Source organism: Hippocampus zosterae, chromosome 15 (assembly GCF_025434085.1).
Source record: "Hippocampus zosterae strain Florida chromosome 15, ASM2543408v3, whole genome shotgun sequence".
NCBI lineage: Eukaryota > Metazoa > Chordata > Actinopteri > Syngnathiformes > Syngnathidae > Hippocampus > Hippocampus zosterae.
Window position 1 is genome coordinate 4,711,161 of NC_067465.1, and position 27,597 is coordinate 4,738,757.

Consider the following 27,597-nt stretch of genomic DNA (forward strand, 5'->3'; position numbering starts at 1 on the left):
CGAGTGGTCGAGGGAATACACGTCTGCATCTGAACAAAGAGCCTCTTGTCGATTATTCATCTGGAGTAGCCTACTTCTGACTTTTTGAAGCGGAATTCCTCTCTGTAAAGTTGCTGTAATTCCTAAATGATCAACGCAAATGTCACACGTAAGTTGTCACATTGCAATTTTCACCTCCACCAGATATACATTTTGCAGCTTCTACTCACGAGGGAAATACTCGAGTCAGCAAAACAAATATCGTTTTGGCCACATGATGGAGACAAGGTCAACGAAATTAGAACCTGAGGACTGTCGTGTTAATGACATTCCTCACCGTATTATTATTGCTGTCATTTATTATTCGTCGAAATTACAGTAAAACACACGTTAGGCATACCTAAAGTTTTTAGACTCTTGGACAGACACTTTTGTTGTCACACAGTTAAACCTCCATTCAAGACATGTTGTGAATATCTAATACATATCAAACGTTCTTTTAAAATGTTTAACGCGAATACTACAGTATATCTCAACTGCATTCAGTCGTAATAAAGGCGGGGGGGGGGGGGGGGGGGGACTCTGGCGTGTCTCTTTAAGAGTGGGACGAAAGCGTGAATACAAATCAAAGAAGCTGTACACAAAACTACCTTCCCACTTGGATTGCAAAAATAGCCTAAACTGAATCAGATAATACAGTAACATGTAAATCCAATTCGATGTGATTTACAGTCACTGTGGCATATTTGAAATTATACGTCTGGTTAAAAAAAAGTTTAAATGTTGCATTGAGCACTATCTGTAGGTTTGTGAATCTTTCACATTGTGGTATGTCTCAGCATTTAGATATAGACGATCTTTGAACGGTACAAAGATGCCACAGAACTGACGCTAGCGCCTTTAACGCCGTCTTTTAGGACACGATGTACTACAGAACAATTCGACATATTGAGTAGGGAATATATTCGGGCATTGTCTTGCCACGAAAAACACCCAATGCGTCAGTCGTCGTCAGTTTGGAGCAGGCGTGCTGGGCTGTCAGGCACACCGGAACAAGGGCTGACAACAAGTGACACGAACTCGATTGACAGGTACTTGCACGCGACGAAAACCCCGTCCGGCGTTAAACGTGTTTACATAACAGGCTTGTATTTGATCCGTCTGACAATTGCACTGCAGTTTGGTGAACGTGTTTTACTTTGTAAGAACCCCACTTGCGTAGTTTAGGAGCTGAGGAAAGAGCCAACAGGTGAGAGAGTGGTGCTGTCAGGACGGATACTGTATTGTGAAACGCACATCTGCAATCACTCACACTTCTAGATTGTTTCAGAAACCTGGTTTTGGTTTTCAAATGAAACATTGAAGAAACTAAAATTAAAATGAATGTTGTTTGTACTCAGAGTTTTGCCAAATTACGAGAAGAAAATGGTCATTTAAGAGGTTTAGTTCAATTTGAACCATCTAAAATGAGGACCGACATGAAATAAATGTGTTTCAGTTTTGGGTGTAAAACTGTGGAATGGACATGATGATTCGTTGAAGCTCTGTAGTTCCCTGGTGGGGTTTAAGACAACTTAAAGTGTAAAATAACAAGTGAATGTAGTGCCGTTGATAAAATGTAAACCAGCAAGGGATTATAATTTGATTGTAGTGTTAATTTCTTTCGCTATATTGGAATTGTAGGTGGTTCCTTCTCGGGTATTGATTGATTGATTGATCGGGCCCATCTCGTGAAGGCGATATACAGATTAAAGTTTCTATTGTGTCACTTGTCTGCGACTTGTCTATCGTCATTTGTCATCTGCAGCAAACTGCGTGTAATAAGAATTCTGTAGGAACGTTGATTTAATGGGCAAACTCTCTTATTTAGCGAACTTTTGTCAAATAGCTGCCACTAGGTGGCAGACTGAACAACAGTACATGGAAGTGAATCATATTTACACACAAATAGGTATCCTTTATTATAAATGTACGCAAAAATAAATAAGAGTCAAGTCTTAATTTAGAAAGATGTCGGTGAATAAAACTCGGAAAATCGGAAAATAAAACAACCCCCCCCCCCCAAAAAAAAAGAAAGAAAAAAGGTCCCTCAAGGCATACTGCGTATGCATTCAAATTACACGAACAGTTTGCATCGATACAAAAAAAATTGGAATGGCCGAGAACATCTCAAGAAGCTTTGCCGGGCTGCTTCTGTCACCTGCAGCTCGGTAGTCGGCAGGTCAAGGCGAGACGCCGCTCATAGGAAATTTAGCAACAAGTTTCATCTAGTCACTAAACACGTTGTGGTTTCACTCTTTTTGTATCTGGAAAGAAAATTTGCAGTTTGGCCTTCGGGACGTTTACTTGTTACTACTTGCTGCAATGTATCTATCTCACTTTCCCCATTTACTCTGACGTCCTGTTGTGGCACACACACACACACGTACTTCTTTGTATCAAATACAATGCCTGAGGGCAATAGAACTAAGAGCTCTACTTCCTGCCTTTTAAAGGTCACCCCAGCGTAGTTTAACCCCTGTAAATCCCACACCCGCACCTTCACATATGGGAGGTAAATGCATTGTTTATGCTGCCTTGGCTTCTTCTTCCAGTTCCATCTCTTGTCATTTATAGGACATTCCATAACAGTAGTTACTGAGATGAGACGGGCAAGACCGACCATCATGGGGCATAAATTGAGTTAAATACAATCAGCGTCGCAAAGTCAAGTCAATTTCCTCAATTTCCTCACAGAGGATTGATTTAATTAGGGACGGACAGCATCAGCATTCATTTGGTTGTCACAAGAAGGGTTCAGTAAATGCACCCGTTCGTGACTTGTTTTCAAATTATTCAGTACGATATGAAAGACTGCTGGATGAGTTACGCACCGAGTAGCTCACTTGTATTTTCACACACAACTGAAAATAAATAACCATATATGTATATGTATAATTATATATAAATACAGCTCTTCACAGGCCTTGATGATGAAGAATTTGAAACTGACTCGTCATAAAAAATGGATGTAAGGTGAATTAAACCCCGACAACCGTTTCAAGAGTTGCAATTCCTTCCCGCATGAACGTTTTTTGCTGTAGCGCTTGTTTGAAAACATTCCTGTAGTGAAACGTTAACAAAACGCGTGTGCCTCAAGACCTGCCTGATTGCCATTGTTAGTGAGGACAACCTGATCCTAAACCTTCATTTCAACGAGCTTCTACGATCTTTTGCGTATTACTTTTCAAAGTCATTGTTGAGGGCATTCAAAAAAAAAAATCCTTCTCATGAGAATATTTGATTCTCTTCCGTTTTAGTACTTGCGCTAACTGTAGATGAAAACATGCTTGCCCCACTTGGGGAATGGAACCGTCATGACTCCTCTTTCAGAAAGAGGAGAATGATCACCTCTCCCACGGGGTATCATCTTTACCTTTGACCACCCGTCTTTTTTTTTTCTTCTTCTCTATGAACCTGAGCCCTCAATGGCAGCTTTTCCCTGCTCTTGATTTTAGATGCATTTGGCCCGTCCTTCATATATTGCGTGTCATTTCAGTGAATTGGTGACACCAGGAATCCGAACAGGAGAGGTAAGGTCGAGCATTCTCAAATCGCATGCTTGTGTCCGTTTCTTATCGTTGGCCGGGGTGTTGTTTCAATTCAAGTCGCGTGAGGTTTGAATTACAAAACGGTGACGGTGTCACGTTTGAAATAAAACGGCTGAACCGATCGAGATTTTCCAGCGGGATTTGCTGATGATGTAGTTAGGGAGTCTTGCGTCTTTGGTGACCACTTCAAAGGCTTGTTTTTCAACTCGGACCTCTGGTGAACGCCTTGTGCTGGTGCTACTTCCGGACCTGTGCCCAGGTTAGCGCCAATTCTTTCTTTTTCCACCACCGAAATTGGCTCTGGCTCGAGCTCTGGTGCTTGAAACTAGTTGCCGACGATGAGCAGAAAGGAGCGTTAGCGGATTTGGAACTGGGAGTCGCTGCTTGGAGTTTGAAGCGGATTACGTGGGACAGGAGGAGTGAACTAATCTCTTTTCGGCAATGGATGCTACAGCTTAGTGTTTGCTTTCAAAACTTAGCTTGTGCACATTTTCACCTCTGATCCACTGGTGAAAGGACACTTTGATCCTCTCCTCTTTCATCTCTAACTGCTCCAGACAACAAAGCGTATGCGGAAAATTGGTGAAGATTGCACGACTGTCTGTGTCCTCTGTGTTGTGTTATTTTTGTTATTTTGACTTCAAAATGGCGCCACGAGAGTGGCTGCCTTTCCAGCAGCTCCTATATTTTGTTGTTCTACTTCTTCCTTTGCTGCTGTGAATTGGGAATTTCTCCGTTGCGAGACTAATAAAGGTGTTCTTATCTTATCTTATCTTATCTCAGCTCTTAAGACGCCCCTAATTATTGGTCGGGCCAGATTCTGCAACGAGCAATGCGTTTTTTTAGGGGTGTAAAAAGGCATCTTGAGTTTTGTCACTTAGCAAGTCCTTACTGAAGTCAACACAGTAACTAACACCGCTTGTGTTTGTTTTCCGTCTGTGTCTCTCGACTTCTTTTTGCTCTTTGACTTCTCTGTAGTGTATTGCTGTGTGTTATGTATCAGGGTGGGGATCATAAAGTACCTTTTTTTCCTGTCCGGCCCACTGACGCAGTTGCATAAAAGAGCTCTTTTATGTGACATCATTGCAGCTGACCGCTTTGGACTCACTCACGGGGTGTGCGTCGATAAAAGGTTGATTGAGGCATTTTCACTTCAGGAAGACGTTGAATGTGTCCCAGTTTGTCTGGGTAAATCGGATGGATTCATTCATTCACCGCCCCGCTAGCATTTAGACCCACAAAGCTAGCTTGCAACAATGTCAATTCAGTTCATATCCAGCTCAGGAAATTGCTCCCGTGTTGTGCGTTACCGGCCGTGATGTGGTCACGCTGAGCAAATAACCGCTGTTGTCAACACTCTGATGCCAGCGTGTGCAGACGGTGGGCGGATGATGGCGGACGCTCGGGTTTCTGTATGCACAGTCACCAGGAAATGTTCAATGAAAACATCTGATCGCACAAAGGTTATGGCGTACGGTCAATAAGCCGAATTGAAGACTTTTTGGGGGGGATTTAGTCACTATTATACGCTGAAAGACTCCCCTGTTTGCCATTTTTGTTCTCAATGTACTACTTTGGCAGCGTATTGTGGAGGTTTGGCGTTCTTGTCATCGTGTTTTGTTTATTGATGCTGTCTGGTTTTATTTTCTGTCCTTGAATGCACCGTGGACACTTTCAACTGCTGTTTGCTTCCTCTGTGACTGCCTGCACTGGGCTCTGGTCACTCCGAATGACCTTAAGAGCACATTTGAACAACGTTCTGAGGTTCTGAAAGGTCTGAGTCAAGCAGCGCACTCGCAGCGTATTTCCAAATGCACCCAAGATGAGGAAATTGGGACTTTGGGGGGCGAAGAGCTCTCTCGGGAGCGTTTAAATAGCGTTGCTGCCATTTTGTGAATTAACCTTGCATTTTGGTTCATCCCGGCGTTTTTTGGCCCCCATCGGCCACGCATAGCAGAGGTTCACTTGATTACTTTCATAACATATCTAAAAATGGAAAATAAGATTGTTATACTCTTGTTAAGTCTCGTAAGAAAATGATTGATCGTTAATTTATGTGGCGTCTATTCGAGACTTGTCTCTGGTTTTGGATGACTCAATCAGTGGTGTTTTTATTTGCAGGAAATGCACATCTGCATTCGTTTAAACCAATGAGCAGAGATGAAATGACCACGTCACGGTCCTGTCACTGGTCAGATGGACTGGGGGCCCGTCGTCTGACCTTTTGTCTTCAACCCGAGAGGAGCATCTGTGGTAGACACCCGCGTTTCTTGGGCCTTCATGCCACAGGTAAGAATCATTTGTTTATCGCCATCTCTGTTTCTGTGCTATCAGAACAGCCGAACCGTGCGTGCGGTCTCCTTTGATCAGACGTGCCCTTTGTGCATGAAAGGGCTTTTTGATTGTTACCACTTTGTTTGCGGGCCTGTACCGGCAACAGACCCGCACGCTGGACGCTGGCCAGTCAGACACTCTGAGGCAGGTGTCCGTTTACGCATCTGAAGTACCTGCTACATTGCTTGTTCGTTTAATGGAAAAAAAAATGAGATAAAAAAAAAGTAATGAAAAGTTTGACAACCTGTGGGCTGAGCAGCGTAAACACACAACGGTGTTTGAGCCTTTGAAAGGGGTGATGGCACTATGTTGAAATGGCAGCGGGTCTGCAGTCAACACGGACAGGAACGAAAGCGGTGAGCTTATGGCGAAAAGAGAAATACGGGAAGGATGTGGCCATCGCAGCGTGGACTGAAAGCTAAAATAGCAGCACCATTGAGTGAGCTTTTTGTGAGAGAGTGTCCAAAATCCCTGTATGATGAGTTAACGCTCAAGGCCACAGAGCAATATATGTTGTTGTCTTTCTTATCTTCTACTATGCTCAGTCATTCACTTGTGAGCGGCAGCGCCCGGAAGTGCAGATTGCATATCCTCCCCCGCCACCCCCAATAAACACACACGGTAGAGCGATGAGGCAATTTTGTAGTGGACGTGAATGAGACACACACACAAAAGGTGGAAGCATCCTTTCATATAATAGTAGTTATTATGATTGTTGTTGTAAGTATAACTTTGCCAACTTTTCTCTTTTTTTTGACTGTAAATGATCGCTTCATTCACAATGTGCCACTTTCTTAACGTTGCTTAACTCTGCCCTCTTGTGGCCAAAGAGATGCTGTGCATATTATACAGTACTTGATATACAGTGAACCCCCGCATACTCACTCTTTAGCACCGGCGGCGGAGTCACCGATGGGTAGATTTTGTTTTTCCATATTTTTTATATATATGAATGAATGAATCTTAAAATATATTTTTATTTCTCCACTTTTTAAAATTATTGTGGGGGAGCTGGGAGTCAAGCCTTGTTTTTCATGGAAAATGCTTGGCGGTCTTATGTGGGGTCCCCCCCATACTTTTTGTTTGAACGTTTATTATTATTTTTCAATGCACAGGCTTCATGAGGTTTCATGGACGAGGGGGGGGGGGGGCTTGCCCCACTGGAGATTGGATTGGATAAACTTTAAGATGCACAGATGGACAGATTTTGAAAACAATACAATACTGTGTAATAATATTGTCACGGTTGGAGTTTAAGTGGGTTTTTTTTTGTTACACAAAATGATGCAGTGATTAAAAATATGAGCAGATCACATCATAGTCTCGGACAGTGAAACAGTGAAATATTCTGCTCTTGTGGTTTGAAAAAGCAGTCATGGTGATATTATGAACACACAGAAACTGTATGACCAGGCACCCAGAAGGCTGATTGGTGTAGCCAAAGCCAAAGCTTGATTGATTCAACACATGCCGTGGAGTCGTGGTCCTTCATGTCGCTAAGGACTCTCCGTGGTCTCTTCGAGTTGCTGTTTGGTCTCGAGAGTTCTCGACGTTTACACCCACGGCCTGTCTGATCTCCTTCTCCCGATGATCCATCATAACGGAAAGAGAAGGCGTTTGCGTGTTTTAACAGGCTCGGCTTTACGTTCCCCCCCTTCCCACTCAAGTTACCTGACATATAAAGCTGTCGGGGTCATCGGCGAAGGCGCCGGCATTTTTTGAAAAATGTATTCGTATTTTAAGTCTGGGTTCGGTCGTGATTGAGGGGTTAAAATTCAGGGTTCAGTGGGTGCCGTGGGTGCAAGCTGACATGGCTAAGTTCAACATAAATGATCACATGTTGTAGAAATGAGACGGCATGACACACAAAAGGGTGCGGTGATGGAGTTGGGGGATCACAGATGTTGATTTCGTAGCTGACGCAGGCTCAGCGAGGTCGTAAGCCTTTGACACCAAATCTGTGATTGGCTGCTCCTGCGCTGCGAGCGCGACCAATAAGAATAATCCCGGTGGCTTTACAGCAGCAGCATGCACTTCAAAGCAGAAGACAAAGGCGTGGAGAAAATCAAACCTGTTATGTGTCAAAAGCAGTGAAAATAGATATTTTTTAAATGTCCTCAGCAAAAGTGAAGATTACAAGTACTTTCTGTGAGTATTTATCTTTTGCTAATTCTACCCCATCCTTTCTTTGATGAATCGAAATTTCATGTGGCGCTCACGCGACACGAACAGTTTGAAGAGAGGCCGAGCCAGGAGAGCAAAAAGCCAATGTTGCCAAAGCGAGCTGCCATTCACCGGGCCTGAGGATACCAACAAAATCGGGACTGGACACAAGTGTGGGAGGGGGGAGTCGGGTCACGGTTTGTGGAGACGAAGGAAACGAGGCAAGCCAAAAAAAAAATGGTGATTGCAGTTCACAATAAGTCCCCATATGTCAGCAGTGTGTCATGCTGTTATTTCAACTCCAACTTGGGCCCAGGAGACGGTCACGTCCAAGCGCATGGACACGTACTGTTTCTTTCATTCCATTTTCTTCTCCATCCAGATGTCCATTCGGTATGGAGCCAGATGGTTTGGATACCTTCCCGATAGTGAGAGAGGTGCTTTTGACACACGCACACAGGAGGACGCTGTTATTTATTTTTTTAAAAACATAAATCCCTCTCAGATGGAAGATTAACTCTCCTCATTCGGCCCCCCCTCCTGTTCCCCTTGTCCCTCCTACCTCTCCCTCATGCGCAAACCATTGGCTGCCCTCTATCGGGACCACCGTAAAGTGGATCCATGCTGACTTCAGGGCATGGGGACAGCGAGGAAGAAGATGGGGTGGATGGATTTTGACCAAATCTGGTGCCGGGATCAAGAGGGGGGTGTGGAAAGCAGTTTAAAGGGGTTCAGATCCAGAGGAGGGAAGGGGCGACCGACAACAACAACAACAACAACAACAGCAACATGGGATTAGGCACCAACGGAGCAATCAGGAAAGACGATTTAAGTCAAAGCATTAAATATCCCCGGCGACTTTATTTGTGTCATTGGATACCTGTTCCTGAAAGGCAGGAAGGATGAAATAATGTTTTTTTAAAAAAACGCTCGCAATGATATTTCTATGAGTGGAGAGAAACTGACATTACTGGAGCAGCGAGATATGAAAGCAGAGCATGCGGCAGCACTAAAACAGTGCAAAGGAGGAGTCAGCAAGACACTGACGGAGGAGGCGAGGCAATTTTGGTTGTGGAAATCGAGCCTTTTGGGATCCCTACCTTATTTCGGCCCTCCTTTCCACCTGCAGCAGCTCCGCTGAGGACCCAACTAAGCGATTCTTACATCCGGACGGAACCATGACCACCAACTGAATGTGAAGTGATCAGCTTTGAAGCATCCAGGAAGTTCACATCACCATCGGCAAATTGCGGTGGGCGCTAACCCGTTCTTATCTTTTCTGCAGCTTGGACAACACAACATTTGCGGCTATAAAAGGTGGATTTGCAGAGGATCGCCTTTCCGGAGCCTGCCAGAATGCTCCCATCAAATGAGTTATTGCATAGAGCAGCGCTTGGGCGGCGAGCGCGGCCGTTATCACTGAACCGTGAGCTCTTTGTCTAAGCTGACTCGACATAAAATGAGGACCACAGTGACGGTCGGAGTATTGCAGCATCGCGTGTAAATGAACTCCCAAGTGATGCGGAGGGAAGAGGAAAACCGTGAAGCGAGCTGAAGTGAGCCTCGGACTGACGACATCGCTTAAGTTGCACTTGGGAGATATTAATCAGATGCGCAAGTGTTGCCATGGGGGAGACGGCAGAATACCAGAGGCTGCAGGAGACGTCCGAATCGGACGGCCGCTGTGTAACCGCTGATGATGAAGAGGTAGAGCTCTTCTTTCTTTTCATTGCGATTCCCATTGCGGCAGAGCAGCGTTCCGTGCGTTTGAAGTAGAAAGAAGTCGTTAATATGCTAGCGCTGAAGAGTTTTTAAGTTGGCTTGTGACGTCGCAAGCCGGTCGACGTTACCCAAAGTGTGATGAGTTGAGCGGTTTGCATGAAGAAGGCAGCTATTAACGGCGAGAACTCGTGCCAGTTGCTCAACACATCGACCATCGACGCTTGATGCGTAACGTTCAATGTTTGTTTGACGTGCAAAATGAAGCATTTGACTCGCAAACCGTGATGCGGAAAAAAAAATTCAAACCTTACAACAGTACTTAACCATATTTATACTTTTATTCATACTTGTGGCCATTTAATCATGTCTCCTTTTTCACAGCATGAAAGGAAGGGAAAAAAGTAAAAATTTCATATTGCAACGGGGCTGGAACAAAATGTGTCACAAATGTGAATGATTTCCAGAGGCACTGTATGTTTACCCTTGATTTGTCACAAGAATTGTCTCTTTCTTTTTCAATTTTAATTTTATTTTTTTTTTCTGCTAACAAAAGTAAAATAGTCCACCCTAGAAAACGATTAGCGCAAGCCTCCGGCTCTGTGCGGCAGACTGCATGCGTGTGTTATGAGAGTGTGCGTGTGCACGCATGGCATTGATTGACACGCTTTGGTCACACATTTTGCCACTATTGTCTCTTGCCAGCAGTTCTCGTCACAGCATGACAAGTTATAAAATAATAGTTTTAATATATGACAGTTTTTTTTGGACTGCAAACTCAACTGTTAATTAAGCATTTAAAAACTACGGTACTCAAGTTTTGCCTGAGATGAGAAAAAAAGTTGAGGCGGTGGGTAAGGCAACCCTGTAAGTTTGCCTTAATTCAAATTCCTTCAAGAAAAAAAAAAAACTAAGTTAATAGTTTTATGTCAGAAAAAAATCCTGATCCTCCCTTTTCTTGTAGGAATGAAATTAGTTTGTAATAAAATGTGTACATTTACAGTAGGTCAACACACCAGAAGATTATTATATATATATTATATAATTATTATTATTATGAACATTAGATAGCTTAGTTGTCAAAATAAGTGTACGGCTCTCGTAGAGTCCAAATCAAAAATAAAATAAAACCGTGTGCTAATGTGCAAGCTCTTTGCACCCAGTCGCATCGGATTTGGCGCCGCCTAGTGGCGTTAGTTTGCAGCAGCAGGTTGACACACTGACCATTACGGTAATCCTATTGATCCCAATCTCCTTAGCGATGAGGCAGCTGGCACCATTGTGATGCATTCCACTCACAGATACATCAGCGGGCATCTCAAGGATGTAAATCAGAGTCGTGATCCACACACGCGCGTGATAGATCCCGAACGCGCAACATTGCCCGTGATCGATCCCAAACATTTGATCACAGACGCCGAGGTTGCTTTCCTGTGATTTACATTCCATCCCAACGAGCCGACTTAACGGAGGGGTCGCTTACGGAAAGGAAGCCGTTGTCAGGGGGGAGGGTCTTTGTCTATTTTGTTGTTGTCCTGTCACATGCTGTGTAACGAACGTGTTGTAATTACTTCAATGGAGCAGCCAAATGAGAGCCAGATGTGCCAACTTGGTGCAGGGAATCAAGGAGCCGCTTACCTATTTGGTAAACACTTCGTTGTATGCGTTGCTATAACATTTAGTTTTTTTATTGCACCATCTGAATAAAAATAACAACAACAATAATAATAATAACTAAATGACGTGAAAGACAATTGTAAATAGCACTGCGATTTATCCATTTTGTGTTTATATTGCACTTAATTGAACGGTGTTTGTTGTTTTTTTTTCTTCTTTCTTCTTTCTACCTACATTCTTGCTGCTGGAGGCTGTAAATTTTTAATGATGGGTATTATGTGATGTTTTCAGCAAAAAATTATACGGACACACAAACAAACCAAATTAAGCCAGCTCAAGCAATTTGGCTTTTGTTGTGGTAATAGCATGAAAAGAAGTCTCCAAAAGGTTGACTGTTTTCACCCCCCCCCCTCCCTTTATTTTGCTGTTCTCTAATTCATCCTTTTAATCTGCTGTTTAGAAAGTGTGTGTGTGTGTGTGTGTGTGTGTGCGCATGTTTGTGTGTGTTTTTGGGGACCAGGGGTGGCGATTGCATCACAGGAAGCACAGCTCTCCCATGGCGCAGTTGAATGTGACCCTTTGGCCCCCCCCGGATCAAATGCTTCTCTAGGGCCGAATACCATGACGCCTCTGTCTTCTGCAGCGGGTGCTGCTCTGGACTCCACTTGGCTGACCGAGTGCAGAGGAGGAGGGTGAGCGGAAGAACCGGGCGCCGAGCTCATGAGAAAAGTTGCCAAGAGGGTGGCTCAACGCATCCGACCAGAAGAGTTACGAATGAGACGCAGCGTCGCAAATCCACAAGAAAGGGCGGAATCGGAAGAAATCGCCTCTGCCATGCGTGTCGTTCTTTGAACAGTACAACCCGGAAAATACTGGAAAACCAAAAGTTGGATCCAGAGTCATTTAGCGAGCCTACCTGACTTTGCGTGTCCAAATTGATGTCCCGGACAGGCAGAACAAGAGCGCGACCACCAGATCTGAACCCAAGGAAATCCGCTCCGTGTTCTATTTTCAGAAGAGGAGGGAGTGAACGGGAGAGTGGGAGCTGTGGAGATATATTGGTGACGTGTGTCCGGAGCCAAATAAGAAGTCACATTGCATCACAGCAAAGAGAGAGTGCGTGCGCATGCTCATCTTGTTACACCGTATTTAAAAAAAAAAAAAAATGAAGAAACCGGAGACTCTGACTGGCTGCATATCTCCAGTCCGTCTGGCTTACTGAAGGGTAATCGAGCGAGAGGGAGAAGAAGCGCCTATTTTTAGCCCCACGCTGTTCGGAAGAATGAAAAAGCAAACGGACGGTAGCGACGCACGCGGAGCGAGAGGGAGAGCAGAGGGGGGGGGGGGGAGTGATTCACTGGTGAAGTTCCGCAAAGTTCGAGTCCCCCCCCCGGCTCGTTGCTGTGAGGGGAGAGCTCACTCTAGGATCGCCTTTTTTTTACCTTCACTCGCTCTTTTTGCACGCTGAAATGTCTCAGCGCCCGCGCGAGTGAGTCCAAACTCAAGAGCGGACTTTCAGAGGGATCGGCCTGCCATGGAATGTGCTGGATTTGCGCAGCGTTTTGCCAGACGCCGTTTGCCGACCTCCTGGCTTCAAACCTCCACATCTGGATCCAGGGATTCGGTCGAGCCGTTCTTTCGGATATTGGGAAGCTCAGAGTGGGAGCGCAGCGGTTCTTCGAATGGTTTGGGGGGGACGAGCCGAGATCACAAAAGCACATTTTTGGCCTCCTCTGCTCCTAAGGACTGAGGAATTCAGGATGCGACGCTTTGACAAGCTGAGAAAGACGTTCCCCTTCCTGGCATGCTTTCATGAATATCGAGTAAGTTTGCTTGACTTTTGTAGTCAGAAAGAAGTGGAGTGTGGGGGTGGGGGGGCGGCTGGACCAAGGCTGTCCTCTGGGGGGGTTGTTATTGCAGCAGGATGTACAGTAAGAGCAGAAAAAGGCTGACCCACAGGTCATGACTTTGGCCTGTGCTTCTTGTGTGTTTGTATGCGAATGTCATCTGTGACATCCGGCAGTTTTTGAGCCGTGTCTCCCGAAATCCATCTGGGGACAAATGGCGCCGTGGTACTTTGCTTGCGGGCAGCGTGAGTTCTGCCCACTCGGCGATGGCGTGAATGTGAGTGTGTGTGGTTGTCCGTCTCTACCCGTGTGTATGTGTGCCCTGTGACGACCGGCTACCCGTCCGGGTTTTCCCCCGAAGTTAGCCGGGGGTCAGCTCCAGACCCCCTCAACCACCGTGACCACAGAATAGATCTTACATTGATGGATGGCAGACTTTGGTCAATTTTCAGACATTTCAGACCAAACCAGGAAGTGAACCCGAATAACGTTTGTGCATTTTCTCCACTGTCGCAATTGAAAATCTTTAAAAAAATAAAAATAAAATCAAATTCATTGATGAACTCATTCACTCCCAAAGACGTTTTTAAACGTCATTTCAGACTAGGCCCGGAATTTTCTGGTACTGAATGAGTTAATCGTCAGATTGGTTGCAGCCAATACCCCAATATCGCACCTAGCAGAGAGTTATTCGTCGTCCGAGCCCCGACGGCTTCAGACTTGACACCGCCGCGCCAAGAGCCCAGACAGGAAACAAGAGTTGCATCGTCTTCACTCTGCGGTGAACTAACATGCATGTGTTGAGTGCGTAGGACGGCCAGGCTTGCCGCGTGCAGGGAAGGGCAATAAGTCATGCGGAATGCTTTTTAGCGGAATATATTACACATGTACTTTACAATATTTACACTACCAGCAGCCCGAAATACTTAATTCAAGGCGTCAACAACAACAAACATGGCTACAATCTACAGTCGAGACAGTTTTAGCCGCATCCAGATCCCAAGTATTGTTTGAATCAAAAATAAACAAAATTTTGCTGCATAAATTACAATCAGGCGCGCTAATTTAAGGACATGAATTGCTCCCAACCGGCGAGACAAAATTTAGCATGAAACAAAAACTTTGGCATGACCCTGCATGAAAAAAGACGCTGACCTTTTTTGTGTGTGTGTGTGTGTGTGTGTGTGTGTGTGTGTCCTTGCAGAAACTGGGCAATAACATGCAGCAGTGTGAGGAAGGCACAGAGTGGCTGCTGGAGCTGCTGATGGAAGTCCAGTTGCAGCAGTACTTCCTGCGAATCCGAGATGACCTCAACGTCACACGGCTCTCGCACTTCGACTACGTCAAGGATGAAGACCTGGAGAAGATTGGCTTAGGTCGACCTGGTGAGAAGCCGCCCGCTCTCCTTTGGAGTATTTTTTATTTTTTTTTTGTACAGTCTTGAGAAGAAATTCAAGATTGTTCTAGTCATGTGCAGCGCGATTCCTACCAATTTTGGTTGTTGTTTTTTATAAGAGTAATGCGCTCAATGGTCTTGCTGCTGTTTTTCTGCATTGGTGTGACATGTAGCATTCTCTCGGTTTAATAAAAAAGGGCAGAGAAGACTGTGGGAGGCTGTAAAGAGGAGGAAAGCCATGTGCAAGCGCAAGTCCTGGATGAGCAAGGTGAACACACACACACACACACACACGGCACGTGCGACATCTCAGTCAGTCGTAGAATAAAAAACATATTCCCATATTGGCCGGCACTAATCCACAGTCACTCTTGCGTGTCCTGAGCAGCTCCCTTTTCTTTGACTTCTTTGGCTTATTTGAAGTGATAAGTTTGAATACCGAGCCTCCTCTTGGGAATGGCACGGTGTCTACCGTGGCGTTTTTAAAAAGCCCACGGCATGATGTCATGTCTGGTAGGGCGCGAATGTGACACCGTAACACCGCTCACTGACTGCTACTGTTTATATTTGGTCAAGTCAAATGTGTTCTGCGGCGGCCCGGTAGTCCAGTGGTTAGCACGTGGGCTTCACAGTGGAGAGGTGCCGGGTTCGATTCCAGCTCCGGCCTCCCTGTGTGGAGTTTGCATGTTCTCCCCGGGCCTGCGTGGGTTTTCTCCGGGTGCTCCGGTTTCCTCCCACATTCCAAAAATATGCGTGGTAGGCTGATTGAACACTCTAAATTGTCCCTAGGTGTGAGTGTGAGTGCGAATGGTTGTTCGTCGTGCCCTGCGATTGGCTGGCAACCGATTCAGGGTGTCCCCCGCCTACTGCCCGAAGACAGCTGGGATGGGCTCCAGCACCCCCCGCGACCCTAGTGAGGATCAAGCGGTTAGGAAGATGAACGAACGAACGAATTGTGTTCTGCGCCAAGGCTTCATTGACACGGCTTTTCTCGTTATTCCATTGCTGTGTCGCGAGCTTAGCTGCGGAATTGACCGTTTAAAAAAAAAAAAGATTTCCGAATTGACTTTGTTGTCGCGCCCCTCTATTCCTCTCAAGGTGTTCAGCGGGAAGCGTCCAGACGGGGCGGACTTTCCCCAGCAGGGCCAGCCCGCCTCCTCCTACCGCAAACGGTCTCCCACGCCACCCCCGGGCCCGGCGGATGGGCTCCCGGCCACATATCCCGCCGAGGACGTTTCCCTCGATGTCCAACGGCAGTCTCTGACCTGCCTCATCCCGGAGAAGGACCTGACGCTCCTGGAAAAGCTCGGCGACGGTTCTTTCGGCGTTGTGAAGAGAGGCGAGTGGCTGACCCCGACGGGGACGATGGTGACGACCTTTTTTAGATCCTACGCGACAAGATGTACGCACAAAACGTTTGTCGGGGCGAGGCCATATTGGTGTCCATTCATGTCCCGCTTTGCAGATAAACGTCGCCGTCAAATGTTTGAAGCCGGACGTGCTGGGCCAGCCCGACGCTCTGGAGGATTTCATCTGTGAGGTCAACGCCATGCACTCGCTGGATCACCAGAACCTCATTCGCCTCTACGGTGTGGTGCTCACACACCCAATGAAGATGGTAGTGCGCACACAGAACGCCGCCCACAGAGGGAGGACCGTCCAAACGTATCGGGGGGGGGGGGACACGTTAACTTGTGCGAATATGTGTCGGACTCTCTCCATTCTAATCCTGCTTTGGCATCTCGAGGCCTTTGTGTCTTAAGAGCGATGAGAAGATGGAGGAAAGCGGGGAGGAACAGGAAGGGGGGAGAGCACGTGCACTTTGGGCGAAAAAGAGCCGCTGGTGTGTCGTGACTTTTCAACACGGCGCTACCGTCGGGCGCCAAATACTTTGGGAGCTACGTCATGACTTTTCGAGCTTCCTGTTTTTGTCGCGTTACTTTGTCAACATAAGCGCCCCCGCCCCCTGCTCTTTCAACGGACTTTCCTCAGCCATTCATGGCTCTTTGTCTCTCCCCCCACCGTGCGCTAGGTGACCGAGCTGGCGCCACTTGGTTCCCTGCTGGAGCGCTTGCGGCGGGTCCACCCGCAGGGCCCCGTTTTGATCCAGACTCTGTGCCAGTATGCGGTGCAGGTGGCCTGTGGCATGGCCTATCTGGAGCAGAGGCGCTTCATCCACAGGGATCTGGCGGCCAGGTAACAGTAGACCACGACGTGATTCAATCTTGAGCTTTTAACGGGTGCGATGTGCCCGTTTTTTGGAGTGGTGTTCATCTGCCTTGGACTTAATTGCTAGTATTTTCCCCTTTTCGACATTTTTATGGCATCTGACGTTATTTTATGGATGCAGTCTTTGCTTTCTGACTTCTCCACCCAGACATTTGTAGACTATTACGGGGTGACTTGGCCCACAAGCTAAATGAGTCACTTCCTGGCTGGTATATTGGGCGCATTGGCCCAAATGTAAGCCGATTATTAAACCCTCAACTGGCAGCGCTAATTTCCCCAAGTTCATTTACACATGTTGATACATTTTTGCATGATTTTTGTATTATGTCCCGAGGTAATTGAATGTCTCGTGGCCAACGGGAATGAATGCCATGGTTAAAACGTGCATTTTTTTTGTACGCGCGCGTTCCATTCTAAGCCGCGGGACTGCGATGAAGCAAAAAAAAAACACACCGCTGCTGGAATATTGTTGGAAGAAGCAGCATGCGACGTTTTTGGAAACCCACAATCTTGCTGCTGTAGACTGTAAATTTCCCCATTGTGGGACAAATAAAGGATATCTTATCTTATCTTATCTTATCTTATAACCGCGAGTAAAGAAATAGACATGTTCACAGTCATTTAGAAAGTTATCTTGCACATTTGTTGTTACTTAACATGCAGCGTTTAAATAAGGCGGGTGAAAATGTCTCTTTAGGAACATCCTGCTGACATCAGCCCACAGAGTGAAGATCGGCGATTTTGGCCTGATGAGGGCACTACCGAACAATCATGAGCATTACGTCATGCAGGAACACCGAAAGATTCCCTTTGCGTGGTGAGTCAACTGATATGAGAAAGCAATAGCCTGAGTTGGAGTTTTGAAATTGGGAGTTACCTGATTTGTTCGACTTTAAAAAACACTACATTTAGTAAGGGGGGGGGGGGGTTGTTGCTAATCTGCTGTTCCCTGTCTGCGTGCATGCCGTCGGAAATAAGTTGTTCTCTGTCCTGCAGGTGCGCCCCCGAGAGCCTCAAGACCAGAACCTTCTCCCACGCTACTGACACGTGGATGTTTGGCGTGACTCTCTGGGAGATGTTCACACATGGCCAGGAGCCTTGGTTAGGCCTCAATGGCAGCCAGGTACACCCAAGCACGCATTTCGGTTGAGCTGGCAGTATGATCAGGGAATAAAGATTGAATGAAATAAATCAACAACGTCCCCCCCCCCGCCCCTCTCCTCCTCCAGATACTACATAAAATCGATAAGGAAAGTGAACGCCTCCCGAAGCCAGACGACTGCCCGGCGGATATTTACAATGTCATGTTGCAGTGCTGGGCACAGAAATCAGAGACCAGACCTACTTTTGTAGCCCTGCGGGAGTTCCTACTTGAAGTAAAGTGGCCACTTTTTATGGAGCAACTGCTTTAAAACACACGTTGCTTATTTGCTTGGGTGAAGTCAAAGTAAACAAATGCTCATCTTGCTGCTGCGCATGACATAAACGGAACATTACCGACACCTAGTGGACATTTCATGAAGCGGTTGTAAAAATATTTGCAGAGAGGGCATTATTCACAGGGCCGACTTTTAGATTTGATCACGATCTGAATGAGTTGATGGGACCATAATACCCACTAAATTTCGTCATTTTAGATGCTATTATTATTCATATATTTATTTAGAAATCTTCAGCGTTTTTTTTTTACGTTGCTCGTTTGGCTTTGTGTCCGAAATGCATCTTTGCTTTTCAGAGCATGCCGACGGACGTGTGCGCGCTGCATGACTTTAATGAGCAAGATAAGCTGCTGATCCAGATTGATGATGTCATCACAATCATTGACGGCAGGTGAGAGCCTTTTTGTCCTTTCAGGTGTCGAATACGGCGAAAACACAGGATAGTGCAGATCCAGCCTCTGAGGTCATTTGTCTGCTCTTAATCTGAATTTAATCAGAGATTATCATACAGAGCCTGATTTTTTTTTTTTTTGTTGTCTCTGTCATGAGTGGTAAATTCTCCTTGCATCCTATAGAAATGTTGCACTGTTAATCTGAGAAGAAAATGTGATTTTTGTTTTTTTTTGGTAATATTTCAGAGCCGAGAACTATTGGTGGCGAGGTCAGAATAAGCGTACTCTGAAAGTGGGAGCGTTTCCCAGGCACGTGGTGACCTCAGCAGCGGGTTTGTCGGACCATGACATCAGCCGACCGCTCAAGAACAGCTTCATCCACACGGGCCACGGAGATGCCGATCCTCATCGCTGCTGGGGCTTCCCTGACAGGATTGATGAGTAAACACCGCTTATTGCTTGATCGCGATTGGCTGAACGAGTCACTTGAAATGAGGTCAAGCGATGCTGCTCGACACAAGCGACACTTGCGTCACATGCGGTGTGGAGCAAGAAATTGACACTGTGACACTTTGACCGGTAGATGGCAGTAGCTCATTACAATAGAAGCTGCTTGCTCATCTAACGTTCTATGCTTGCCCCCGACCAGGTTGTATCTTGGGAATCCAATGGATCCTCCTGATGTTCTTGGTTTGGACCTCGGTGCAGCTCGGCCCACTCAGCTACCAGGGCGAGCTAAAAGTGAGTCAATGATGTCGTCGTGACCATCACTTATTTTTTGGAGACTCAGTTCTGTCACTTTTTCAGGGTTGGATAGCCCTAAAGCAGCTCCGGTTGATAGATCGGTTCCTGATGACGTTGATGCTGTTTTACTTTGTCGCGGCTGAAACGATATTCATTCATTCATTCATTCATTTTCCGAACCGCTTTTATCCTCACTAGGGTCGCGGGGGTGCTGGAGCCTATCCCAGCTGTCTTCGGGCAGTAGGCGGGGGACACCCTGAATCGGTTGCCAGCCAATCACAGGGCACACAGAGACGAACAACCATCCACGCTCACACTCACACCTAGGGACAATTTGGAGTGTTCAAACAGCCTGCCATGCATGTCTTTGGAATGTGGGAGGAAACCGGAGCACCCGGAGAAAACCCACGCAGGCCCGGGGAGAACATGCAAACTCCACACAGGGAGGCCGGAGCCGGAATCGAACCCACGACCTCTGCACTGTGAGGTCAACGCGCTAACCACTGGACCACCGGGCCGCCTGAAACGATATTATACGAGCATATTGTTTTGTACTAATCCCCTCCCCCAAAAATGGATGCAGGATGCAAATCTAAGGTTCCTCGGGGTTACCTGCCTTCCTCCCACATTCCCATATCATGCGTGGGTAGGCTAACCGAAGATCCTGAATTGTCTAAAGATGTGAATGAGAACGAGCGGTATAGAACGTGGTCAGATGGTTGAGCAATCTGACCTGCTCAAGGCCCCCGTGAATCATACTGATACTTGCATACTTACTATGACTTACATGCGATTCTCCGGTGCAAGTTTCTGGAAGATATTTTCTACCTTGATATTCATGTGCAAGGGTCCTGTCAAATTGCTGTTATTCATTCGACTCATAAATATCCTTTTTTTTTTTCCTGTCACTTGCTTGAACGGCGTCTTTTCTGACCTACTTGCTGTCCCTTTTTTCCTTCTCACTCTTTGCGCGATGGCGGCGGCTGTATTTTGTTTCCAGAAGAGCCTCCTCCTCCTCGCCCTCCTCAACCAGCAGTGCTATTCAAGAGTAAGTCTGGTTTCTCTCAGCAGCTCCTCACCCATTGCTCCTGCCCTCTCTGTTCCCTTCTAGCTCCACTCTTCAAAGGTACACTTGATGTATTTTTTTTCCCCTCCTCTCGTTTGCTTGTTGTGCCCTGCGACTTTTATTTTCCATTCCATCACTATTTCTCCCAACGCCGAACCTTGCTATCAGGCGCCCCCTGCTGTGCACGACGGCATTTTTATGGTTTGAACTCATCCTCCAGTCTCCCAAAAGTCATTCATAATTTTACACGTTTCTCCTCAGAGCCTTGTTACGATGCGGTGGATCGGGATGAGGACTTCACATACGCGGGACCGAAGAGGCGGTCACTTCGGAAAACAAGCTCCGTCAAAGGCCTCAAACTTAGACCGACGGCCTGGATCTCTTCTTCCAAACGGGGGACGGACAAGACATTTGAGTCAAGCCACTACCCCTGGAGAGAAGTGTCCCTCATTGACTTTGGGGAAGACTCGCCCTCGCCCACATCCTCCCCGTCACCCCACGTTGAAATTGCAATCCCCGGTCTCGCAAAGCTGGCTTTGGGAGCAGAGAATCTCTTGGATCGGACGCCTCCTCGGAGTCCCTCCAAGTCGTTACCCCGCCCTCTTCACCCCACGCCGGTCTTGGACTGGGATGCGCGGCCCTTACCCCCGCCCCCGGCGTATGACGATGTAGCGCAAGATGAAGACGATATGGAGGTGCGGTAGGACACGTTCCCGCGATCCATATGAGTGTCAATGAAGTACACGTAGGCCGTTATCATCGAAATAATGATAGGAGAGCCTCCTTTTACGGCAGCGAGTTTTGCGTGTGGACGTCACGGTCCCGATACCGTTGTGCTTAACTTGCCTGACGTGCGCGCACGCAGCATGGATTCCACTTTGTGACGGTGTAGTGGGATTGCAGTCTGGCCACGCACGCCTCACACAAAAATTATCGGGACGTCGGGTGAAATTTCTGGATCAACTTAAAATGCATTTTGACCTTTGCGGCTGGACTCACCTTTGACCTTCTCTAATCTTTTGAACACATTTTGTTCGCACAACTTCCTGTCCTGTACGAAGAAGCTGGATGGCGAATTTCACGCTCCCTGCTAGCTCACCCGGCTAAACGCGATGCGGAGCCTCGCGAAGTTCACTTCGCGTCCACGGTCAACACCGCACAAGTCACTCACTAATCACTCGTATCGTTATCGTGAAACGAGGAGAGGGACAAAGACTGGGAAGACGTGCTCATTGCTTTCGCTATCACAGCAGACCACATGTAGATATTCATTCATTCATTCATCTTCCGAGCCGCTTGATCCTCACTAGGGTCGCGGGGGGTGTTGGAGCCTATCCCAGCTGTCTTCGGGCAGTAGGCGGGGGACACCCTGAATCGGTTGCCAGCCAATCGCAGGGCACACAGAAACGAACAACCATTCACACTCACACTCACACCTAGGGACAATTTAGAGCGTCCAATCAGCCTGCCACGCATGTTTTTGGAATGTGGGAGGAAACCGGGGCACCCGGAGAAAACCCACGCAGGCCCGGGGAGAACATGCAAACTCCACACAGGGAGGCCGGAGCTGGAATCGAACCCGGTTACCTCCGCACTGTGAAACCAACGTGCTAACCACTGGACTACCGGGCCGCCTACAGTACACTTGTCATTAACTATTGAAATGTCACCCGACAGCCCCAATAGCCCGAACTTTATCCGAGTAGAATATGTTTAGTCCCGGATGTAGTTTTCCCCCATAGTCGGCTTTGAGCGGCTGCTGCACAGGACAAGCAATATAGAAAAGGAATTGGGCGTCACGGCACTGGACCGGCATTTAGTCATTCCTTTTTCACACAGCTGCCAACTTTGTCACCCCTAATGTAATGTCAAGTACTCCAGAAAGAAAAAAAAGTGGACAAAACACAGCATCCAAAGCCATTGCTCAAGGGCCTATTCGCACTTTGGATTGGCCGTGTGTAATTGGGCCTGTAATGGTGCCTCTATACTGGTTGTTGAAGAATGCCAGTCTGCTTCCTGAGCCCTGCTGAGGTGCCCTTGAGGACAAATAAATAAATCACCTAATTGCCCACTGTTTTGCAGCCGCCCTGCTGAAACTCTTTTCTTGATGCATGCTGTGCCGTGACTCGATTTCTTCTCCACGCACGTGTGTGTGTGTGTGTGTGTGTGTGTCTAATGGAGTCTATCAGTAACACAATTCAAATTTAATAACACTTTTCAATGCACGTACATACATTTTCCTTTCCATTTTAGGTGAGTTCCATCAACGGCACGGAGCGGCAGCACAGTGGCGAGCAGAAGAATGAGGAGCTCTTCTCCGGACAGGAAGTGGAGGGTGTGAGCTGTGTTTCTAAACCAGGCCTTGACGATAACCTCTTTCTCCCCAGCAAGCACAGCCGGGGCCCGACTACCTCTTTCTCCCAATCTGCCGAAATATTCCAGGAACTCCAGCATGATTGCATGAGGAGGCTGAACGTGCCAACATCTCAGAGTTCTTCCTCACGTCTGCAGGCACAACGGTCCTCCGCTGAGGACAGACCCCAGATCCCCCCTCGTGTCCCTATTCCCCCTCGCCCAATAAAAAGGGGCGACTACTCCTTTGCCCGTTGGTCGAGGGACCTCTCTCTCTCCCTGATCCCGGCCGACGTCTCCGAAGACATTTCGAGCTCGGAGCGGGACCGGCCACCGCAAATCCCTCCGAGGGAACCTTTGTCACAGCCTGGCTCCAGGACTCCCAGCCCAAGAGGCCTGGAGGTGGGCTCCCCGCAGCAGAGAGTCCACTCTGCCAGTCCCACCACCGCGTCCCTTGCCCTTACAACCTGCCACTCCACACACGCCTACAGCTCCTACCTCTCCACCTCTCCAGGTAAATTGATGCAGACTACGCACAGCTTTGCTTCAGATCCCAAATACGCTGCACCCAAAGTGATCCAGGCACAGGGGACGGACTTTGTAAACAAGAGCCCCTGCATCCTCCCCATAGTCCGTGACGGACGAAAAGTCAGTAACACTCACTATTACCTCCTGCCAGAGAGGCCGCCCTACCTTGACAAATACGACCGCTTCTTTAGGGAGGCAGAGAGCCTGACTGGCAGCACTGTGGAGGCCAGACACGTACGGCAAGCTAACACCGCTACCGTCCGACCAATGGTGCTCAGCACTTTGCAGGTGCGGGCCCAGGGACGGGGGATCGCCCCACTGGGTGAGATCAAGACTCATTTGTCCTCCAACAATAACAGCAATCTTGGACAGTGGACGAGTGTTTGCGCAGAAAGTTTGACAGCACCGACGGGCACCGTTTATTGTGCCACGGCAGACGCATCGGAAAACTCGGCTGACAGAGTCAAAGTGGTAAGGCGATGAAAGATGCCTTCGCTTGCCATGCCAAATGACAAAGCCAATCACGAAGAGTACTGAATCTCATCGTGTAAGGAGTCATTTTGTGATGTTCAAAGTATTCTCGTAAGAAATGATACATACAGTAATATTCTGTTTTCTCTAAATTGATAGTCTGGATTCAGCACGTTGTTGAATCCAGTATGATATTTAGAATAATGTATATCTAATATACGATATTACAATAAGTTGAAGATTTAACATGTATTATTACAGTGGTAAACGTGAAAGCATCACATTGGTCATGTGACCGTCGCAAGCTGAGCCGTGATTGGTCCTTACCTGAGCAATTGTGATGTCATTTTCAGGCGACGGCAAGTGGGCAAAATGGCCGCCCCTAAGTTTTATCAAATGGATAGAATTTGCTTAGGCATTCTTATTTCACAAACGCAGTCATAATATCAATTGTGTGTTTAGACTAGTGGGGCTACATAATGCACAGTATTGTGAAGAACATCTTTGACTTAGCTACCGCTATTAATCTACAATTCACGAAATGTATACTGCTACGGAAGGTAAGGCTTTAGTAGATGATAGAAAGCCCGTATTCTATACATATTGTGTCGTTGAAGGCGTCGGAGTTTTCCACTGATTTTGAAATGACTTTCTGTGTTTGAACGCACCTCGTGTCTCACGTCGATCGCGAGCGACGTAGGTAGACTTGCATTATAATCCTCTCCATGTTGGGGCGCTGGAGGAAGCCAAATGTGCTCACTGTCCTTTACAAAGAGCAATGAGTGCATGTTACGTCACATAGTTGTGAAGGTGGCAAAGTCCACATCCAGACTTGGATATTTGCTTTATTTATACGGAAACCCCCACTACCCCCCGCGATTGTATTGCGTCATTTTTGTCCCCCTGACATTCACGATATGGTACTTGCACCGCTAATCACAACAATACTTGTTAGTTTTCCATTCTTGATTAGCTGTGTTTATTGTGTCCCACAGGTGCAGGAGGCAGTTCACGGCGTGACGATAGAAGAGTGCCAAACTGCCCTCCAGAACCACAACTGGAATATTGAAAAAGCTGTGCATTATCTGAAGGTAGGGACACTTCTTGATAAATAATAGATGTAAAGTGCTTTGTTGCAGCTGTTGTGAAATGCACAATATAAAGTGTAATTTTATTGCAGAATATGCAATCCAGAATTTTCATGGGGGGATGAAAATAAAGCTAATTGCTGAAGTTGTGGGCAATCCTCTGATCCGCCATGAATCAACTCAACTGTACTGTATTTATCAAGCACTTTCACAACCACCGCTGTAACCAAAGTGCTGCACGTGGAGCAAAAAAAAAAAACCCCCAAGAATAACAACGACGGTAGAAAGCACAAAAATGACAACAGAGTCACACCACAAGATTCCAGACTTTTTTTAACAACCGTCCCAAAAGATATCCAAGCATCCAATCCATCAAGAAATAAAGGTCTTTTGTAATGGTGGTCGTGTTTGTGATGCAGCGAGGGAACAGCAGTCCTTAGCGCTCAAGTGGTTTGCAGTTTGGTGCATTCGGGTCAACCTTTGTGCCATTCGGTTGAAAAACATTTTCATGGACAGCAACTGTAACCGCAAATAGCAATCTTTGAAAGCTGATGTTTGGCAATTTTTAGTCAAAGTGGATTCCTCCTCGGCTTTGTTGAGCCTTGCGGGAAAATTAGGCCATTGCGGCTGCGACGAGCAGGTTGCAAATCTCTCTGCCGCTCCCTCCTCTCTCGTCATTTGCTGTGCACTCCACTTGCTCCAAATGAAAGGTGTGCGTGCGAGTGTGGCCTCTGGCTCGGAAAGAACTCGAGGGAGCAATTACGTGTTTGTTAATAACCAGCAAAAAGTTAAGCGGATTAAAAAAAAAAAGGTGAACAAGAAGTCTCGGATTCAATCGAAACAATTCTTGTGTTGAAGCAGTTTTAACGTGTGCTGCAAGCAAGCGAATACTTCGGTTGTCACATCCGACAATACAAAAGCGCCCCCCCCCCAAAGTTTTTTCACCAGTGGTCTGGTTGGTTTGTCCACAGGTGGAGCAGTTGTTTTGTTTGGGTCTGAGGAGCCGGCCCGAGTGCCTCAAGCTGCTCGAGACGTGCGACTGGAACTTGGAGCTGGCCGGCACTCACATGTTGGATGACTACGGATCCGCAACACAACAGAGGTACCGCTCACTTTGCTCATTGCCACTTTAGCAAACTATGTGTGGGCAGAATTCTGAGTTTCAAATTCACATTTTGAGCGTTTTTTTTTTAAACCCTGTCCACATGACTGCCACCTGCAGGACTGGAATGGTACTGCCCAGCACAACAAATGAGGAATAAACGTGTGCATGTTTAGCATAGTTTGGTCTTGAAAGAGTGTCGCCGTTGTTGGTTATTTATGTTGTTGTATCAAATAAGACTTTATGAGCACACTTCGGGGGGAAAGGACAAGGGTTGTGCAGAAAATGTGTTCCGTTGTCTTTGTGCTGTATTGAAGTTTCTTGGTCGGGGTGACTTCCATTGAAGTGAGCCTCGGGATTGTCTACTTTTTTTTTTCTTTTTTCCCCAATTTAATTCAAAGCTTCCTCATTTTTGCAGGCTGTAAGGAAACATCTTGAGCTGCAGAACTTTGATTGGAACTTCATCCTCACCAAAACATCTGTGGACAATGACCCTTCGGATTATGCAATTTTGGTTTTAAACCAAATCTCGACAGTCAAACCGCACCTATCAATTGTCAAACATCGATTTCTGTGTGCAGGCCACATTGTCCAAGAAATTGGTTCGTCTTATAAAAAAAAAGGCACATGGACATCAAGACAAATGCTGGCTGATAAACTCCTGCACGGGAAAATAAAGTTGAGCAGAACCCCCCCCCCAAACCTGATATACCACACGCTTCGAAACAAAGTGCTAGACTGTAGCCAGGACACTTTTATTGTATCTGAGTGCAGGGGGTTCGATTCCAAGTTGAGATCAGTGGCCACAGTGGTCAAAAGAATTTACGCATAATGAGCTCCCAAAAGTTGAATCAAAAGGTTTTCGTCTGCCGGAACGATGCGCGCCCACTAATGGTAGCTCATTTATTTCCTCTCATTACTTTCAAACCACAAGTACGCCACACACCTTTGTTCAAGTACAACACTGTAAAAAAATAGATATTTGTGCTCACGTGCACATTGAATTTCACTCATTTTCAACAAAAAAAATAAATCAGATTGCAGGCCTAGTTGTCCCCTGTCCAACAACAACGTACCTTTGTTGTGCTAAGTTACATTTCAATAATTTATCGTTTAAAGTTGTTCCATCTTAAATGACTGTTTTAGCCCCCAAAAACGTTTTTTTGGTGCAATTAGCTGTTTTTTAAAAACATTTATTTATTGAGACTTTTCTATTTTGTATTTTATATTATGAATCCAATCTAACAGCACAAGCGTCTGCCGAGAGCTTCCACGGAACCAAAGGGATCTTATTGCTCACAGGTAGCAATCGATAAGGAGGATACCAAACTATTTTCAAGGCATTCGATACACAACAATATACACTTGAAATGGTGGCAGGCGCGGCTTGAAAAGTTTTTGTTTTCAATTGAGTTGTGCAGGTTATTAGTCACGTGACTGGTGGAGAAAAAGTTTTGAAAGGATTTTTTTGGCCTCATGGCATTTGAAGGGGGTTTGGGGGGGTTGCAGCCTTTTTATATCCACTCCATATTCTTGCCATC

At 46.5% G+C, this 27,597-nt stretch overlaps 1 protein-coding gene across 9 annotated transcripts; it reads left to right on the forward strand.

Annotated features, from left to right (window-relative positions):
- The first annotated feature begins 96 nt into the window (after positions 1-96).
- Positions 97-26,745, forward strand: tnk2b (tyrosine kinase, non-receptor, 2b). 9 transcript variants are annotated; one of them, XM_052087607.1, is made up of 20 exons: positions 97-1,070; positions 5,691-5,858; positions 9,352-9,773; positions 14,454-14,634; positions 14,843-14,913; positions 15,744-16,013; positions 16,111-16,263; positions 16,678-16,841; positions 17,572-17,691; positions 17,871-17,997; positions 18,104-18,250; positions 18,610-18,704; positions 18,952-19,146; positions 19,355-19,446; positions 20,450-20,575; positions 20,777-21,210; positions 22,769-23,866; positions 24,862-24,957; positions 25,926-26,056; positions 26,475-26,745. In XM_052087607.1, the coding sequence occupies exons 3-20, from the start codon at positions 9,693-9,695 to the stop codon at positions 26,479-26,481; spliced, it is 3,588 nt and encodes a 1,195-aa protein (XP_051943567.1). In that variant the 5' UTR covers positions 97-1,070; positions 5,691-5,858; positions 9,352-9,692; the 3' UTR covers positions 26,482-26,745. The 9 variants fall into 9 exon arrangements, 8 of the variants coding, with proteins under 8 accessions (XP_051943567.1, XP_051943573.1, XP_051943571.1 ...); XM_052087613.1 differs by having other exon boundaries at positions 20,450-20,497; XM_052087611.1 differs by lacking the exon at positions 9,352-9,773.
- The last annotated feature ends 852 nt before the right edge of the window (positions 26,746-27,597 follow it).

Excerpts from the sequence above, each read along its gene's own strand:
- tnk2b (XM_052087606.1), top strand. The coding sequence starts at position 13,085 with ATGGTTTGGGGGGGACGAGCCGAGATCACAAAAGCACATTTTTGGCCT. Across the intron at positions 18,251-18,609 it reads TGCGGGAGTTCCTACTTGAA|AGCATGCCGACGGACGTGTG; the intron begins GTAAAGTGGCCA and ends TTTGCTTTTCAG. Across the intron at positions 21,211-22,768 it reads AAGATGAAGACGATATGGAG|GTGAGTTCCATCAACGGCAC; the intron begins GTGCGGTAGGAC and ends TTTCCATTTTAG.